The 18676-nt window shown below is 45.9% G+C and overlaps 1 protein-coding gene across 11 annotated transcripts in view; it reads right to left on the bottom strand.

Moving 5' to 3' along the window:
• Positions 1–1037: 1037 nt before the first annotated feature.
• RUFY3 (RUN and FYVE domain containing 3) overlaps positions 1038–18676 on the bottom strand; it is a 117952-nt gene continuing 100313 nt past the window's right edge. For 7 of the 11 annotated variants that reach the window (XR_005776300.1, XR_005776299.1, XR_005776305.1 and 4 more), the window contains 3 exons: positions 9855–9929; positions 7891–8147; positions 1730–1866 (listed from right to left, as the gene is read on the bottom strand). Coding sequence is in view for 2 of the 11 variants with exons in the window: in XM_040417943.1 (XP_040273877.1) it covers positions 1723–1866; positions 9855–9929 (219 nt within the window). In the remaining 9 variants the exon portion in view is untranslated. Of the gene's footprint in view, positions 1867–7890; positions 8148–9854; positions 9930–18676 lie in introns of those variants that run through there. The other 4 variants (XM_040417943.1, XM_040417947.1, XR_005776302.1 and 1 more) reach the window with 3 other exon arrangements.

Below are 18676 nucleotides of genomic sequence, written 5' to 3' on the forward strand. Positions count from 1 at the left end.
CAGTAGGAATAGGACCTTTGATGACGTCACTGCGCTCATCACATGGTCCATCACCATGGCGATGGATCATGTGACGGACCATGTGATGAGCGCAGTGATGTCAGCACAGGTCCTTTTCCTGTGCACAGCAAAGATAAAGACAGAAGAAAACCCGGGCTGCGCAAACAAGTGGATTAAGGTGAGTTAAATTATTTATTTATTTTTTTAACCCCTCCAACCCTATTGTACTATGCATTCTGTATTAAGAAAGCTATTATTTTCCCTTAGAACCATGTTCTAAGGGAAAATAATAATGATCGGGTCCCCATCCGGATCGTCTCCTAGCAACCATGCGTGAAAAATCACACCGCATCCGCACTTGCTTGCGGATGCTTGCAATTTTCACGCAGCCCCATTCACTTCTATGGTCCTGCGTTGCGTGAAAAACGCACAATATAGAGCATGCTGTGATTTTCACACAACGCACAAGTGATGCGTGAAAATCACCGCTTATCTGCACAGCCCCATAGAAATGAATGGGTCCGGATTCAGTGCGGGTGCAATGCTTTCACCTCACGCATTACACCCGCGCGGAAATCTCGCCTGTGTTAAAGGGGCCTTAAGGCCCCTTCCACACAAGCAAGTTTTCCGTGCGGGTGCAATGTGTGACGTGAACGCATAGCACCCGCACTGAATCCTGACCCATTCATTTTAATGCGTCAGTTCTGTGTTGCATGAAGATCTCAGCATGTTCTATATTCTGTGTTTTTCACGCAGCCCTGGCCCCATAGAAGTGAATGGGGCTTCCGTGAAAACGCAAGCAAGTGCGGATGCAATGTGTTTTTCACTGTTGGTTGCTAGGAGATGTTGTTTGTAAACCTTCAGTTTTTTAAAATGCACATGAAAAATGCATCAAAATGCATTGCACCCGCGCGGAAAAAACTTAATGCAATTGCAGACTGAACTTGCTTGCAAAATGGTGCGAGTTTCACTGAACGCATCCGGAGCCAATACGTCACACTTGTGTGAAAGGGGCCTAACAGTAATTAAAAAAGCGATTTTTTTCTACGTGCTCTTCAATGTGAATAGTAATTTCGCATACATATTTCCCCAGGTTCTCTTCACTTTATTCATTGTAACAGTTGTGCAAGTTCTCCAGCAAAGAAGTATTTCTATGCATAACAGTTTCCTATAACAGCAGTCCATTCATGTGTAGGGGCAGTTTATGGAGTTATTATATCCAAAGAAGCAGAGAAAAGCCTTGTGTTTTGCCAGATGGTAATGCTGAAGTGCCCGCCACCCCATAGATTACACAATTCACTTTTACCAAAAATAAGTCAATACAACTGTACATATTCTAATATAACATTTCAGCAGCAAATGTTTTCTCAGATTGGTTCACAGTGATGACTCTGACGTCAGCTAGTCTAATTTAGTCCTCAATCTGACTTCCGCTAGCCCCCAACTTTCTGTCAAAGAAATTCCCATCACCGCTAAAAACTCGTAAGAACAACAGAGTTCCACAACATTCAAGTAGAGTGCCAAACTTGTCCTGATAAGCAATGGAAGCTCCTTAAGAGTTTTAAGATTGGGGCTCTCATACCCATCTTCCTAAGAAAATTTACATCGATACTCCAGTTTGACAGGTACATTAATTTAGCTGATATGGTGGTCTCATCTTTTAGTGTGCGCAGGATTGGAGTAATTTCCAGTTGCGATGCAAATCTATATGAAGCCTTGATTTTAAGATGGGCTGTTTGAATATTGCTGTATCAGTCTCTTGTAACAGAGGTTACACACTCGTTCCGGATTAATGGAGGATGGAAGAGGAATTTCATTTGCCGAACAAGTGGAACAGAATATCCCACCACAATTTTTGCATTCATTCTGTAGTACAAAAAAAAGAAACAAAAAATTAGACTTGAGAAGATATTAATATAAAATAAATACCAAATCAAACTCCACAGCTAGAGGGCATGCCAGTGGTGCCAATCTGTGGCACATACCACTTTTTAACATCCCCCCCTTTTTTTTCTTAGGTAGAATAAACAAAAAACACAATAGTGGCATGTATGTGTGTATATACACTCACCTAAAGGATTATTAGGAACACCATACTAATACGGTGTTGGACCCCCTTTTGCCTTCAGAACTGCCTTAATTCTACGTGGCATTGATTCAACAAGGTGCTGATAGCATTCTTTAGAAATGTTGGCCCATATTGATAGGATAGCATCTTGCAGTTGATGGAGATTTGAGGGATGCACATCCAGGGCACGAAGCTCCCATTCCACCACATCCCAAAGATGCTCTATTAGGTTGAGATCTGGTGACTGTGGGGGCCATTTTAGTAAAGTGAACTCATTGTTAATGTGTTAATTCATAGTTTTGATGCCTTCAGTGTGAATCTACAATTTTCATAGTCATGAAAATAAAGAAAACTTTTTGAATGAGAAGGTGTGTCCAAACTTTTGGTCTGTACTAATAATATATATATATATATATATATATATATATATATATATTATATATATATTATATATATATAGCAGCAAACAAAAAAATCCACAGCAGCACTAGTCCAATAGCACGGGTGCAAAATCCTCCCAGCCGCAGGCTCAACGGCTAATAGATAGGTATAGCATGCTTGATAAAGACTGCATTGAGCGGTTGAAACGTTGCAGAGGGGTTAATAAAGGGTCCATCGTTTTTCACTTTACCTCTGGAGTGCTGCCTCATCTTTTGAACATATATATATATATATATATATATACATATACACATATACACACACACACACACACACACACACACATACATACACAATATATTTATAAAAACAAGATTTTTGTGAACTCACCTGTGGGTATAGCTTGCTGCTGCCACTAGGAGGTGACACTAGGCTGAAAACTGTTAGCTCCTCCCCTGACAGCTATACCCCCTCCAGTCTGGAGAGAGCATATCCGTTTGTGCTCCAGCAGTAGGAGAAGAAATAAACCGAAAACCAAACAAGAACTGCACACTGCCATAAGACCAAACCAAAACAAGGTCCCAACTGGAAACCCATGGACCCCACATGCCGTACTAAGAACAATGGGTGGGTGCTGTGTCCCCCAATAAATAAAGCGAGAAAGATTTTACAGGTGAGTTCACAAAAATCTTGTTTTCCCGCTCATATTATTGGGGAACACAGGACCGTGGGACGTCCTAAAGCAGTCCCCGGGGAGGAAAAACAACACCTCCAAGAAAACAACTCCCTCATAGAAGGCACTACACTGCGGTCTGCAAGACTCTGCGGCCGAGAGCAGCATCCATCCATGTGTAAGGAGGACCAGGTCGCCGCCTTACACAGTTGGGACGCAGAAGCGTGGTGTAGGCGAGCCCAAGAAGCCCTGACCGCCCTGGTAGAGTGAGCCGTGATCCCAGGAGAAGGTGCCTTGTCCTTGGAGCGATAAGCCTCAGCAATCGCCGACCGAATCCACCGGGCAATCGTCACCTTGGAGGCTGCCAACCCTTTACGTGGACCCTCTGGGACGACAAACAAAGCGTCCGTACGCCGAAAGGGGGTCAGACTTCAAAGCCCGCACCACATCCAGACGATGGAGCAAGACCTCCCTCGGATGAGAAGGCTGCGGACAAAACAAGGTCAGAACAATGTCTTCATTAACATGAAAAGCTGATACTACCTTAGGTAGAAAAGGTGGCACAGGGCGAAGCACCACTTTATCCTGATGGAACACCAAGAAGGGCTCCTTGCAAGAAAGAGCCGCCAGTTCTGAAACTCTCCGGATAGATGTGATAGCCACTAAAAAAGCTACTTTCCAGGAGAGCAAGCGTAGAGAGACCCCTCTCAGAGGTTCAAACGGAGCGGCCTGGAGAGCACCTAGAACCAAGTTCAGGTCCCAAGCATGTGCGGGACGATAAGGGGGCACTGTGTGAGCCACCCCCTGCATAAACGTCTTGATTGGGCCTTTGGAAAAAAATGGACAGGGCCATGACCTGCCCTTTCAATGAACCAATTGCCAGACCCAGCTCCAATCCGGACTGCAGAAATGCCAGTACATCAGGAAGGAAAAAACGTCTAGGAGGAAGATCGCGCTCCTCACATAAACGCAGGAAGGACTTCCACGTCCTGTAATAAATCTTGGATGATGAGGGTTTCCTGGCTCTAATCATAGTCCCAATGACCGCATCAGAGAAACCCTTCTGTCTCAAAATGAAGGTTTCAATAGCCATGCCGTTAAATGTAGCATATCCAAACTCTGGTGGAAGACTGGACCTTGTGAAAGAAGGTCGGCCCTGAGTGGAAGGGGCCACAGCGCGTCCCCTACAAGACGAATGAGCTCTGAATACCTGGCTCGGCGAGGCCAGTCTGGAGCAATCAGGATCGCCTGGACGTTCTCTATCCTGATTCTGTGCAGAATCCGGGGCAGGAGAGGTAAGGATGGAAAGACGTAAAGGAACGAGAAGTAGTCCCATGGTGCCACGAGAGCATCCACGCCGTGTGCCTCGGGATCCCTTGCGCGAGAGAAGAAACACGGGAGCTTGCGATTAAGCCTGGACGCCATCAAGTCCACATCTGGACGTCCCCACCGGAGACAGAGAGCCTTGAACACCTCCTGATGGAGAGACCACTTCCCCGGGTCCACCGTTGTCCGGCTGAGAAAATCGGCCGTCCAATTGTCCACTCCTGGAATGTAGACCGCAGATATCACCGGAACGTGGTCTTCCGCCCACTGCAGAATCTTTGCGGATTCCTTCATCACCGCCAGGCTGTGGGTCCCCCCTTGGTGGTTGGTATAAGCCACTGCCGTGGCATTGTCCAATTGTACTCAGATCAGACGGCCCTGCAGTAGGGGAGTCCAATTGTGAAGGGATAGATAAATTACCCGGAGCTCCAAGATGCTGATGGGCAGTTTGGACTCCGATTGAGACCAAACGTCCTGGACCGTCCGGGAGGCTAAGAACTGGCGTCAGTTGTAACAACCACCCATGAGACAGGGAGAAAGGATTTCCCCATCGTCAGGTGCGCAGGAGCGATCCACCAACCGAGTGCCGACCATACCATACCTGTGAATCTCCCTATCCAGCGAATCTGGAAACCTGTCCCAGGAAGACAAAATGGCACGCTGAAAAGACCTGGTGTGAAACTGAGCAAATAGGACTGCCTCGAAGGAGGCCACCATCACCCCCAGTACCCGCATACAATTGCGGATTGACGTACTGCGGCACCGAAGCAGCAGACGCACTGACCGCTGGATGTCCAGTCTCTTGTCTTGCGGAAGGCGTACCAATGCCGTGCCCGAATCAAGCGTCATGCCGAGGAATCTGATCTGGGTGGAAGGACTGAGGGAGGATTTTCTTAGATTCAATATCCAACCGAATCGGACGAGTGTCCAGGGTGATCCAGAGACTTTCCTCTCACTGAGAGACTGACGGACCCTTGATCAGAATGTCGTCCAGATACGGGAAAAGGGTAATGCCCCTGGACCGCACAAGGCCCAGGAGGGGAGCGAGTACCTTCGTAAATACCTGCGGAGCTGTTGCTAGGCTGAATGGAAGGGTGACGAATTGGTAATGGCACGACTGAACAGCGAAACTAAGAAAACGCTAGTGAACAGCTGCGATTGGAACGTGCAGGTAGGCGTCCTGAAGGTCTATGGACACCATGAATTCTCCTTGGACCAACGAAGAGACTCCATCCTGAACCGTTGAATCCGGAGAAAGAGGTTTACCACCTTGAGGTCCAGCACCAGGCGGACCTTGCCTTCTTTTTTGGGAACCACAAACAGGTTTGAATAGAAACCCGTAAATCTTTCTAGGGGCACCGGAATTATCAACCCCCCCCCCCCCCCCCCGCATGAGAAAGGATTGAACTGCCTGAAAGAATGCCGCAGCCCAACTGGATCCCTGGGGGATTGTGAGAGGAAAAAATGGTTGGGAGGGATGGACTTGAATTCTATTTTGAAACCAGAGGTGACGACCTTGAGTGTCCATATGCATCCGAGATGTGAGCTCGCCAGGTGTCCTGAAAGAGGAGGAGACGACCCCCGCCCCACCTGCGAAGGGGTGGGGTGCACCTTCATGCAGAAGACTTTTCCTGAAGAGGAACGTGGTGGCTGAGCCCGCGGACGCCAGGCCGGCTGGGGCTTAAAGGATTGCTTTTTTCGCTGGTCCTGTGTGGGCGCTCTGGCCGCCGAGGCAGCTTCCAGACGGCTGCCAGAGAACTTCCGAAAGGACTGATAACGGGGGGGCGAAGCTCTGGGACAAAAGGAACGTTTCGCCTTGGGTTGTAAAAGATGAATGCTCTTCCCACCCGTTGCTTCCGATATGATCCAGTCGAGCCGGGAACCAAAGAGTCGAGACCCGGTAAAAGGGAGGCTCAAAAGCGAGCACTTAGAGGGGGAATCTGCCGCCCAAACTTTGAGCCAGAGCTCCCGGCGAATAGAGACTGCAAAAGCAGAAGAGCGGGCGACCATAGTACCAGCATCCAAACCCGCCTCGCAGAGGTACTTTCCTGCTTGAGAGATTTGGCCTGCCAAGGATTGGAGCTCCGCAATAGGGAGATCCGCTGTCAGGTCTTGGTGTAAGCGGAGGGCCCACTCCGAGACCACCTTGGCCACCCACGCAGAGGCGAAAATGGGTCGCAGGGCAGACCCACTGGCCGTAAACATGAAGTTGGACAGCAATTCAACGCGACAGTCCACCGGGTCTTGGAGAGAGGAGCCATCCACCAGAATGGCCGTGTTCTTTGCTAGGCGAGCAACCGGTGGATCCACCTTCGGAGGAGAGGACCATTTCGCCACGCAATCAGCTGAAAAAGGATAGAGCATGTCCAGCCACTTTGGAACCAGGAAGCGCAGACCTGGCTGTTCCCAAGCTTTTGCTACAACCACAGAAAAATCGTCGTGCAAGGGAAAAGATTTAGGGGCCTGCCTCGCATGCAAAAAAGACACCCCATGGTGGCTGGGAAGATTGCTCCGGATCCATTTCCGCATCCGAATCCACAATCTCCTCCTCCCCTCCCCCCGACAGCGCGTCACCAAGGAAGGACGCCTGTGAATGGGAACCGGGAGGAGGTGGAGATGTTGAAGCGTCAGAGGAGGACTCTAGGACGCATGCTGAGAAGCCTGCTCCTGGCCCTGGGACGGTGTAGATTGCACCGGTGGCAATCTACACCGTCCCAATAGAGAAAGGGTGGAGTGGGAGATTTTAGAAAGGTCTTCCACTGCCTGGGACAGGGCCCTTGCCCAGTCAGGTTCTACACAGTCAGGATGGTCCTGAACTTCTGTGGGCTGTGGAGGGGAGGGATGGCTCTGTGCAGGCGTATTACATTCAGAACACAGAGATGTTGCCTGTACACAAGGGAATTTAACTCTGCACGAAGTGCAGGCATGGTAGGTGGCCCTGCAGGGTGCCTGAGGGGAGGTATTGGCCGGTTCAGACATGAGTGCCACAGTTACTCTAGGCTGGAGGGGGTAGCGATGTTCCTACCAGAATTTCTGTAACCCAGGTCCTGTGTCACACCAACGTACAGAAAAGCCGAGAAGAAGAGGGGAGGGACGCTGTCGCGGCGGGAAAGATGCGCCCCCCTCCCCTCGGACGCAGAGGAGCCTGAACGGAGGGAAGAACCTCACGCCACGCCCCCCCGAATGTTGGCTCAGTACGCCCTTAATGCTGAACACTGCGATCATTGACCGTAAAACTGAATCAAATTGAATAGTCGATTGAGCTATCCGGGCTGATCCGTGACTGCAGGGGGAAGCGGTAGGAGACCCCCCCGCAGAGTGCCCCGCCTGCCGGAGCCGCGGTGGCAGTTAACCCCTGCATGACTGGGAGACATGGCCAGGAATGCTACCCCCTCTGGGCCTTGTGAGAAGAAGGAAGGGGGAAGCTGCTGGTGGTACATACTCACCTGTCTTCATCTGTGGTCTTCGCCCTTCCAAGACAGACCAGTAGTGCCACCTCTACGGCAGCTGGCACAGAAGTGGCAGGGGACCGGGCAGTAAAAGGGCTTGGAGCAGGTGGCCCTCTTGCTGGTGGGAAGCAGGGGAGCTAGGCTGCCCTAGTCCACTTGTCTTCTTGGGGGAGGCAAGGCGGTGGGACAACCGACACCGGCCAGCCTCCCTGGGACACAATGCAGCATTGCAACTCTGTGTCCCCAAGACCTGAGAAAAAATAATAAAATTAAAAGAAAATAAAACCACAGAGCCACCCGGCTAAGCAGGAAGGTCTGTCCTTCTACAACACTAAGCTAAAAACGAATATGCTCTCTCCAGACTGGAGGGGGTATAGCTGGCAGGGGAGGAGCCAACAGTTTTCAGCCTAGTGTCGCCTCCTAGTGGCAGCAAGCTATACCCACGGTCCTGTGTCCCCCAATGATATGAGCGAGAAAATTAGTGTAAAGAAAAATACTTCGTTCACCCATGTTGTGAGAGTGCTGCCATTTTTCTTCTTATATGGTCCTGGATTTGTTGCACGATCCATATTTATATTTAGCCTGCTGTGCTGTCATATATATTGTGGCAGTGGAGCTGCCAGGGGGCCATTGAAATGGTTTATCTCACCCAGAGGAGCCTGGGTGAGAATAGGAAAGGCTGGGAAAATAGTGTTTTTCCCCACTGTCTGCAGCAGCTAGGCTGGTAATTTAGATAATTAGCAGCCAGCTGAAGAGCTGACATAAATGTGGTCTGAGCTCCTTAACCAGGGCTCCCGGTCTGGGGAAGAAACAGGCTGCACCAAGGCCTGTGGGAGCCAGGACCCTCTGACGCTGTGTAGGGTAAGCACTGTGTTGTGGGGAGCTGGGTGGTAGACCCAGATCCCGATAAAGAGGTAGAAATACTATGTAGTCAGTGGCCAGACGGCCGAGGATTTGTGTTTATGATTTGTTTGGACTGATGTAAAAGTGACAATAAAGCTGGTTGTGGCCAGTTTGCACACAAATCTGCAGTGTTGGAGTGGCTTCTTGAGGTGTCCCAACCATCTAAGGTTAGAAGAAGGCGATCCTGGAGAGCTAAGTGACCCAGAGTTGTCTCTATATATTGTTCGACATATTGGATAAATTGCTCATTATTACATGAGAAAATGTGGTTTTATTAGAGTTGCTTTATCTTTTACAAAAAAAAAAGGCATAAAATAGTATGGTAGCTAATGACATCTACCTTTTTAGCCACAATGTTCAATTACAGTACAGGGAAGGAAGGAGTTGAACAAACCCAGTGCGCTGTGTTCCTGTAGTCATTCTCCCAATGTTTCCCTTGGCTACTGTTACCCTACTGCATGTATATCAGCAAATACTGGGGGACTGTTGAAAGAATGTAATGGCAGGATCAGACTACACAACATTTGTAGTCTGTTATCATGGAGACACATAGGTATGCACAAAAGCTGTAGAACTAAACCAATGTCCTTCAATGCAACATTTGCACAATGTAAAAATGTTGCACTTTTAAACCCCAGAATTTTAAAAACAAATGCAAGATGTTCAAGTGAATGGAAGGCCTTGTAATGCATGAAGGGGCCATGTCCAGCAGAGTGGAAGCTACTCTAACATAATGGGTCCCAATGAGGGTCCTATAACATCTATATGCTCAGATTGTTATGTACATTTCTATAAACAAAAGTTTCTATTGAAAACATAAAAAATAAAAAGCTGTTTTTTTTTACAAAGCACCCAGGCTACAGTATTTATTTTACCACAGTATTGTGCGAATATGGCAAAAAATGTTTCTTAATTAATGGATGCTTTCTAGAAGCTTGTTTTGTACCAATAAAGAACACTGATGTTATGCTTAATCAAGTGTGTCCTACATTAAAGGTGTCTGGACCCCTTTTCTATGCCTTTATAAAGTATAAATGAACCTTCCAAAGGTTACCTTGGTAAGCAAAATGCTGGATTCTTCTCGACACAGCTGACACATTTGAAGGATTGTCCTTTCACCATCCTGCTCCTAATACAAGATTAAGAGAGAATTTTTACAGTATACCAGTTTTTTTTCCATTATGTATATTATATATTAATAAAATAATAACCATGGCAGAATTTAGATCATGATCCAGTGACTATGGTTTCCAACCTCAGGTTGTTTGGTCATGTTTAAACACTGAATAATGTGAACACAGACATAGCGAACAACCTTCTTGTTCCAATTCTGTCATGGGGTTGTTGCTACTACCATATGTGGGCTCCAACCCCCAGATTTTCCAGACAATTGAAAAATGTTGATTTATTATTGATTTATTTTTTTTGGACACATCTTTTTGATAGTTATATATTTTTCAGATTTGTGTTAAGCAGTGTACATTTCTTTTATATATTAACCCTAACACTGCTTTATTAATAATGTAATTGGGGGGAAAAATAAACTGTAAAGTCATGGCCACTAGGGGTTCACTGCCTGTTGTCTGGCGAGAATAGTCCCTGTAACAGAGACTCAGAAGACGCTCAGAGGAGTTGGGGGCGTATCAGAACTAGTTAAGATCCTGAGCCTTATAAAAGAAATGCTTCTGAACTAGAGTTGTTGCGGGTATCGAAATTTCGATACCCAATTGATACTTTTGTCCCGGTACCGATACGATACCGGGATTTCCATTTTTTCAATACTGGCCTGCGCAGTCTAGTATCTCTGAACATGAGCGCGCTGCTGTCGGCACGCTCATGTTCTCTCAGAAGCACAGGGGAGAAGGAAGCAGTCTCTCCCTCCCCCCTGTGCTGCTGCCACCAATGAATGGAGAGAGGGGCGGAGGAGGGGAGGGCGCACTGCGCCACCAATGATAGGACTTTATATGGGTCCGGACTTTAAGTATTAGGCTACACAGAGTGGCGCCCAGAGATGTCCCTGCACTTACTATTATTCCTGGGCGCCGCTCCGTTCGCCCACTGTGTGCCTGTGCCCCATATGCTAATTACTATTGGAGCAATGGGGAGGAGACAGCAGCTTCTCTAGTGGGCGTTCCTTCTCCCCTGGCTGTAGCACTGTCCAATTGCAGTGCAGGGAGAGGAGAAGGAACGCCCACTAGAGAAGCTGCTGTCTCCTCCCCATTGCTCTGATAGTAAATAGCATATGGAGCAGGACTGCAGGAGACGGTAATGGGGCACAGGCACACAGCGGGCGAACGGAGAGGCAGTGCGCCGCCCCCCCCAACACCCCAGTATAATAAACATTGGTGGCGCAGTGCCAATGAGGGTTAAAAAATAAATAAATAATTAACTCGCCTCCTCCAATTGATCGCGTAGCTGCCGGTCTCCTGTTCTTTCTTCGGGACCTGTCAAAGGACCTGTGGTGATGTCACTGAGCTCATCACATGGTCCATTACCATGGTAATGGATCATGTGATGGACCATGTGATGAGCGCAGTGACGTCACCACAGGTCCTTTTCCTCACAGATGAAGACAGAAGAGAAGCCGTGCTGCGCGAACAAGTGGATTAAGGTGAGTTAAATAATTTTATTTTTTAACCCCTTCAGCCCTATTGTACTAAGCATTCTGTTTTAAGAATGCTATTATTTTCTATTATAACCATGTTATAAGAGAAAACCATTACATCTACACAACCTTGAACCCAAACCCGAACTTCTGTGAAGAAGTTCGGGTCTGGGTACCACAGTCAGTTTTTTATCATGCGCGTGCAAAACACATTGCACCCGCGCGATAAAAACTGAACAACGGAACGCAATCGCAGTCAAAACTGACTGCAATTGCGTACCTACCCGCGCGGGTTTGCCGCAATGCACCCGGGATGCCTCCGGAGCCAAAACGTGACGCCAGTCTGAAAGAGGCCTAAGGCTACTTTCACACTCGCGGCAGTGTGATCCGGCCAGCAGTTTCGTCGTCGGAACTGCCCGCCGGATCCGCCGATCTGGATGTGACTGAAAGCATTTGTGAGACGCATCCGGATGCGGATCCATCTCACAAATGCATTGCAAGAACGAATCCGTCTCTCCGCTTGTCATGCGGATAGACGGATCAGTCTTGTATCTTTTTACACATTTTTACCGCAGACCGGAAGGACGGATCCGACATTTCTATGGGAAAAAATACATTCCTATAGGAAAAAATGCCGGATCCGGCATTCAGGCAAGTCTTCATTTTTTTGGGCCGGAGATAAAACCGTAGCATGCTGCGGTTTTATCTTTTGACTGATCAGTCAAAAGACTGAACTGAAGACATCCTGATGCATCCTGAACGGATTACTCTCCATTCAGAATGCATGGGGATATGCCTGGTCAGTTCTTTTCCGGTATAGAGCCCCTGTGACTGAACTCTATGCCGGAAAAGAAAAACGCTACCCTAAAAATATTAAGTTTAAATCCCCCCCTTTCCCAATATATAAACAATAAATAAATAAACATATTACATCGCGCTGCGTTCGAAAAGTCCAAACTATTAAATTATTTTAAAATATCTCCTATGCGGTGAGCGCCGTAACAGAAAAAAATAAATAAAAACCATGCGATTCGCCATTTTTTTAGTCACCTTGTCACCCCAAAAAATAGGATAGGACTGTTCTATTATGGGCCGAATGTTTAATAAAATGCGAAATGCACGCCGTTTTTTTTTGTGTGTTTTTTTTTCTTTTTCGCGCAATACTTTTTTATGGTGACGAAAGCGAATCAAAATTTTGGTATTGAAAGAACCCTACGCCGATCTGATCGGCATAGCGTTGTCACGATACCCAAATTTTGATTCGGTTTCGATTTGGCGACTACAAATTTAATTTGGCTCCTAAATTTTTCAGTTCAAGAGCCAATGGCTACTAGGTATTTTTTTTTAGTCTGAAGCACTGCCCCCTTTCCCAATTTTACATATAAAATATATAAACAATAAACAAACATCGCCACGTCCGCAAAGTCCAAACTATTAAAATATAAAAAAAAATCTGCGCGAGTCGCCATTTTTAAAAATGCGGGATGCACGTGGCTTTTTTGTTTTATTTTTTTTCCGCATGGTATCGAATATCGGAATACTTTTTTATGGTATCGAAACTGAATCAAAATTTTGGTATCGCAACAACTCTATTCTGAACACTGATCTCCCGGACTTTATCTATTCTGTCAGCTCCAGAGCTGGAAACAAACATAGTGGGAAGTAAGGGAAAGGATGTCACAGCAGTACAGTGCTCGCAGATTTCACAGAAGGGATATATGTCCCCTGCTTCTTAGTGAAATACATTTAGCTGTGCATCTGAAACAGGGAATATGGCTGAAAAAAACATTAGGGAAGCCCAAACATAAACATAACCGTTCCTTACCGTTATGATTGTACAAAGAAGCACAGCCATTATCCAAACTTTTTTTGATATACAGTACAGACCAAAAGTTTGGACACACCTTCTCATTCAAAGAGTTTTCTTTATTTTCATGACTATGAAGGCATCAAAACTATGAATTAACACATGTGGAATTATATACATAAGAAACAAGTGTGAAACAACTGAAAATATGTCATATTCTAGGTTCTTCAAAGTAGCCACCTTTTGCTTTGATTACTGCTTTGCACACTCTTGGCATTCTCTTGATGAGCTTCAAGAGGTAGTCCCCTGAAATGGTCTTCCAACAGTCTTGAAGGAGTTCCCAGAGATGCTTAGCACTTGTTGGCCCTTTTGCCTTCACTCTGCGGTCCAGCTCACCCCAAACCATCTCGATTGGGTTCAGGTCCGGTGACTGTGGAGGCCAGGTCATCTGGCGCAGCACCCCATCACTCTCCTTCATGGTCAAATAGCCCTTACTTTCAAAGTTTTCCCAATTTTTCGGCTGACTGACTGACCTTCATTTCTTAAAGTAATGATGGGGGATGGCCACTTGTTTTTCTTTACTTAGCTGCTTTTTTCTTGCCATAATACAAATTCTAACAGTCTATTCAGTAGGACTATCAGCTGTGTATCCACCTGACTTCTCCTCAACGCAACTGATGGTCCCAACCCCATTTATAAGGTAAGACATCCCACTTATTAAACCTGACAGGGCACACCTGTGAAGTGAAAACCATTTCAGGGGACTACCTCTTGAAGCTCATCAAGAGAATGCCAAGAGTGCAAAGCAGTAATCAAAGCAAAAGGTGGCTACTTTGAAGAACCTAGAATATGACATATTTTCAGTTGTTTCACACTTGTTTGTTATGTATATAATTCCACATGTGTTAATTCATAGTTTTGATGCCTTCAGTATGAATCTACAATTTTCATAGTCATGAAAATAAAGAAAACTCTTTGAATGAGAAGGTGTATCCAAACGTTTGGTCTGTACTGTATGTTTTTACAGTACGAGGCAATGCTGATTGAAGAACAAAACTTACACTGCGAGTGCACACTATATTGTGTGTGATTTGGTGACCAGCCAGTGCCACGTTTAGTATGATGTATAAGTGAATGCATGCTAAATTAAATGTGCAAAACATTATTTAATGGATTTATTATTTTTTATTAGCGCAATATACACTTCTGATACTTTTTATGTGTTTGTCTAAATATTTGGATGGTGATTTGAGCTGGTCATTCAAAATCCGGTTTAAGGAAGGTTAACATATTACATAATTTCTAGTCGCCATCTTGGTCTTATGCTGGTCCTGACATTGCCTCTAAGATGTGAGCATATGTTAATTCTAAGTAATTAATATTTAGGTATATAAGTAGTGACTCTATCCCGAGGAAGCCGCAAATTGTGGAGATATACTTAGGGTTCTTTAACATGGTGTATTTAACAATCTCCCTCCACATGGGCATAGACTGAGCACCTTATTTATTCTTCTTGTGTTGGATGTCACAGTACAGGATTTTATAGTATATTGTAATCATGTATTACATTGGGATTGTTTTTTTTCTTTGGGCTTTTTCTAATCATGTGTAGAGGGAACGGTTTGCATTCTTCTATGAAATTCTCATCCTATTAGGGATGACACTGTATATAGGGAAATGTTCTATGTATTGCTTTTTGGATTGTTTTTAGATACAGTATATTAAAAAAAAATTGCTGTCATCTGCTTCAATAAGTAATAAAATTCATATATTTTTGAGGTGTGCCAAAAATATATGTGCTGTCTTTAGTTTTTCATGGATGCAATAACCAGTAAGCACTTTTCCTTACGCTAATTGGTTAAGGACTTAAAGGGCTTCTGTCACCCTCCATTGTGCAATTTTCATTAGCCGACATTAGCTATTTGCTAATGTCAGCTGAGTGCAATCATACATGTCCTACCTTTGTCTGTGGCTTATTTCTTGTAAAAATCATACTTTTATCATATGCAAATTTCTTCACTACAAGCAAGTTGGGCGTGTACTTGCTGGTAGCCGACGCATCTGCCGCTTCTAGACACGCCCCCTCTCCTCTTGATAGACAGGGCGAGCGAGCGCTCTCCTCCTCCCGCTGACCCCGTCTGCTGCTGAATTCCCGCGCCTGCGCCGTAATGTTCCTCGATCGGCGCAGGCGTACTGAGTGAAGGACACGCGCTTGCCAGCTCCTTCCTCAGTGCGCCTGTTCCGATTACGTCACACCACACCCGGAAGAGAAGACTGCCGGCATCAGCGATAATTCGGCAGACGATACAATGTTTCTTTTCAGGAGGATGGATGCCGCAAACCGTGGCTCTGCAGGGTGTGCAACCCTGAGCTACTCAATGCACATTACAGTGCTCATTCCAGTTGCTGTAGAAAACAAAAGAGAAAGGGAGCCTTCATGTCTACCAAGCGGCGTCAAAGAGTTCCCCCTTCTTGAAAAGAAACTTCTGCTTTTCTGATATAAACTACCTCTAGAATAGGATAGCAGATGGCAATCGGGAGTCATTATGCAGTTAGCATCTAAAACAACCAGTTCCTACCTTTATCTCCCCCAACACCTCTCATATTTCAGTGCTACAGAAATAATTTCCATACACTACCCCTTGGACACTGAATCCCATTGTGGGCTTTTTTACTGCAATACTATTAACCCCCTACAAGTATGTATTATCCCCAATGCCTCCACAACGGCACTCACATGAGGGTGTCCCCGCCCCTTAGGACAGGAAACAATGCAGAAGCACATGATTTAAAAGGCCTCCTCCCCTTACCTATTCAGTCGTTGTTTCCTATCCTTAGGATTGCTGGGAGCCTCTCCTGGAGTGACAGGAATGATTTCTTATTGCCCAGCCTTGATTCCTTTCCCCACACATTGTGGGAGGGCTGGAGCATGCAACGAGAACCCCGTGGACGCACTGCCTCCCTTACCAGTTCCTCTGAGTAAGTCCTACGTGCAGGCTTCCCCGGCATCGCGATATTCCCAGGTAAGGAGAAAATCGCACAGGATTTAATATGTGACATCACCAGGCGAGGTTCTCCTTGGGCAAGAGAATCTCGCTCTAAACCGATCTACTTCCGGGTGGTGCAGCATGCAGGGAAATTTAAACATTGTGAGGAGTATCCTGTTCAGTCTCTCACCCCCTGCAGTCATGCTTGCCCTGGTGGACGCTGACTCCGCAAGGCAGCCTGGAGATCCCGCTGCCTCTGCCCTCAGCCCCAGTGGGACTTATATTTCTATCCCTTCTTAAATCACTTTAATGTGTTCTTTTACATCTGTACAGCAGCTCCTTGTTTTTTCTCTTCACATGGTGGCAGTGGTGTTTTTCCAACCCTGGTGTAGGTGATGATCTTTAAATTTCCTGGCCCAACAGTCCTTTTTATTTAATTCTCAGGGCACAAAGACCATGACACCTAAGCCAGTCGGTGAAGATTCGGGATGCAAAAAGTGCGCCATCTGCAGGAAGACCTTTTCCTCTTAATCGACAAAACCTTTATGCCCAAAATGCACAGAGAAAGTGGTCACAGAGGAGTCGCCAACCCTCCTTGATTCCATGAGAGCTATGATTAAGGAAGAAGTTAATGCGGCGGTGGACTCTAAAATAACACCACAATCCACTCGCCCATCCACGTCTCATAGATGCCTTAATTCTGATTTGGCGTTTGATCTGGTTGAAGGAGAGCTAGTATCTGATCCAGACTCAGCTTCCTCAGATGACTGTTCGGGTAGACCATTGTTTCTCCCGAAGGAAACAGACGGTCTTCTAAAGACCATAAGAGCCACTATGGACATTGAAAAGGTGAAAGAAACCCACTCCGTCGAGGATCAAATGTTCCAGGGGCTGAGAGAAAGAAAAAGGTTCTTTCCCATCCATAACAGCATTAAATCCCTAATATCCAAAGAGTGGAGGGATCCTGAAAGGAGAACAGCTGTGACGAATTCCCTTAAAAGGAAATATCCTTTTGCAGAGACTGAATCTAATCTGTGGGACAAAACGCCAAAAATTTATGCCCCAGTTGCCTGCATTTAAAAAAAAAAAAAAAAAAAAATCTCTCCCATTCGAGGATATAGGTCCCCTGCCAGGTCCCATGGACAAAAATGGTTCAAAGATGCCTGGGAGACAAATACGTCTATGCTGCGTCCTAGTATCGCTTCTACCTGCACAGCCAGAACACGATCCATCTGGCTTAATCAGTTAGACGAACATCTAGCAGCAGCTACCCCGAGGGAGGAGATCTTAGCCTCCTTGCCTATATTAAAGAAAGCGTCAAATTTTTTAGCAGATCCATCAGATTTTCCGCCATGTCAGCTGCACTGTCTAATGTGACTTGTAGAGCAATCTGGCTTTGTTCATGGTAGGGTGAAAAGTAAAAAAAAAACGTCTGTGCTCGATCCCCTGTGAGGGAGATAGATTATTTGGCTCAGGATTAGATGATATTCTGGAAAAGGCCTTGGATGAAAAGAAAGGATTCCCCCTCGAGAGTAGTTATCCTTTCATAAGCAGAAAAAAAACTAGGCTGGATCAGAAGAAGAAAGAAGGATCAAGGAAGTGGCAGCCTTCTAGGGGCAGAGGGAGAGGATTCCTATTCAAACCTGAAAGCTCCTCACCTTCCACACAATGACGCCATAGGCCATGTGGGAGGCAGGTTAACATACTTCACCTTGGCCTGGAAAGAAATAGGAGCCTCCCCGTGGGTGGTAACTACTCTAAAAGAGGGCTTAAAACTAGAGTTTTTATCCCCTCCCCCAGAGCGATTCATCATAAACAGAAAGCTGCCTCAAAAAGAAATTTCTAGAAATCTCTTCTCTGGCAGACAAAAAAGTACTCCATCCAGTCCCAGAAGATCAATACGGCAAAAGGTTTCTATTCTACGATATTTCTAGTACAAAAACCAAACGGATCCTTCCGTTTGATAATAAATTTAAAATCCCTGAACAGATCCATCATCTACAAAAAATTTAAGATGGAAACTATAAGATCAACCATTAACTTACTCCCTCAGGACTGTTTTATGGAGACTATGGACCTCCAGGATGCTTACTATCATGTTCCGATATGTCAAAGTCAGTAGAAATATTTGAGAATCGCTGTCTTCATAGGGGATCAACTACGCCATTTTCAGTTCAGAGCTCTCCCATTCGGACTCTCCTCGGCTCCAAGAATATTTTCAAAGATCATGTCAGAGGTCACAAAATACCTACACCTAAAAGAGAATCTCTTCTCTGGACGACTTCCTGATTGCTTCACCCTCCAGACCGGAGAAAGCTCTTCTTGGGAGTACTCTTAGACTCTCGTCTACTAATGTATTTTTTACCCATAGAAAAACTGAACAATCTACTTCAAAAAGTCTCTCTGTTCTGCAGCCAAAAGGCTTCCTCCATCAGGAATATCATGATCGTCCTGGGCCTTGTGACGGCTGCAATCCT

This window comes from Bufo bufo, chromosome 2 (genome assembly GCF_905171765.1).
Source record: "Bufo bufo chromosome 2, aBufBuf1.1, whole genome shotgun sequence".
Classification (NCBI taxonomy): Eukaryota; Metazoa; Chordata; class Amphibia; order Anura; family Bufonidae; genus Bufo; species Bufo bufo.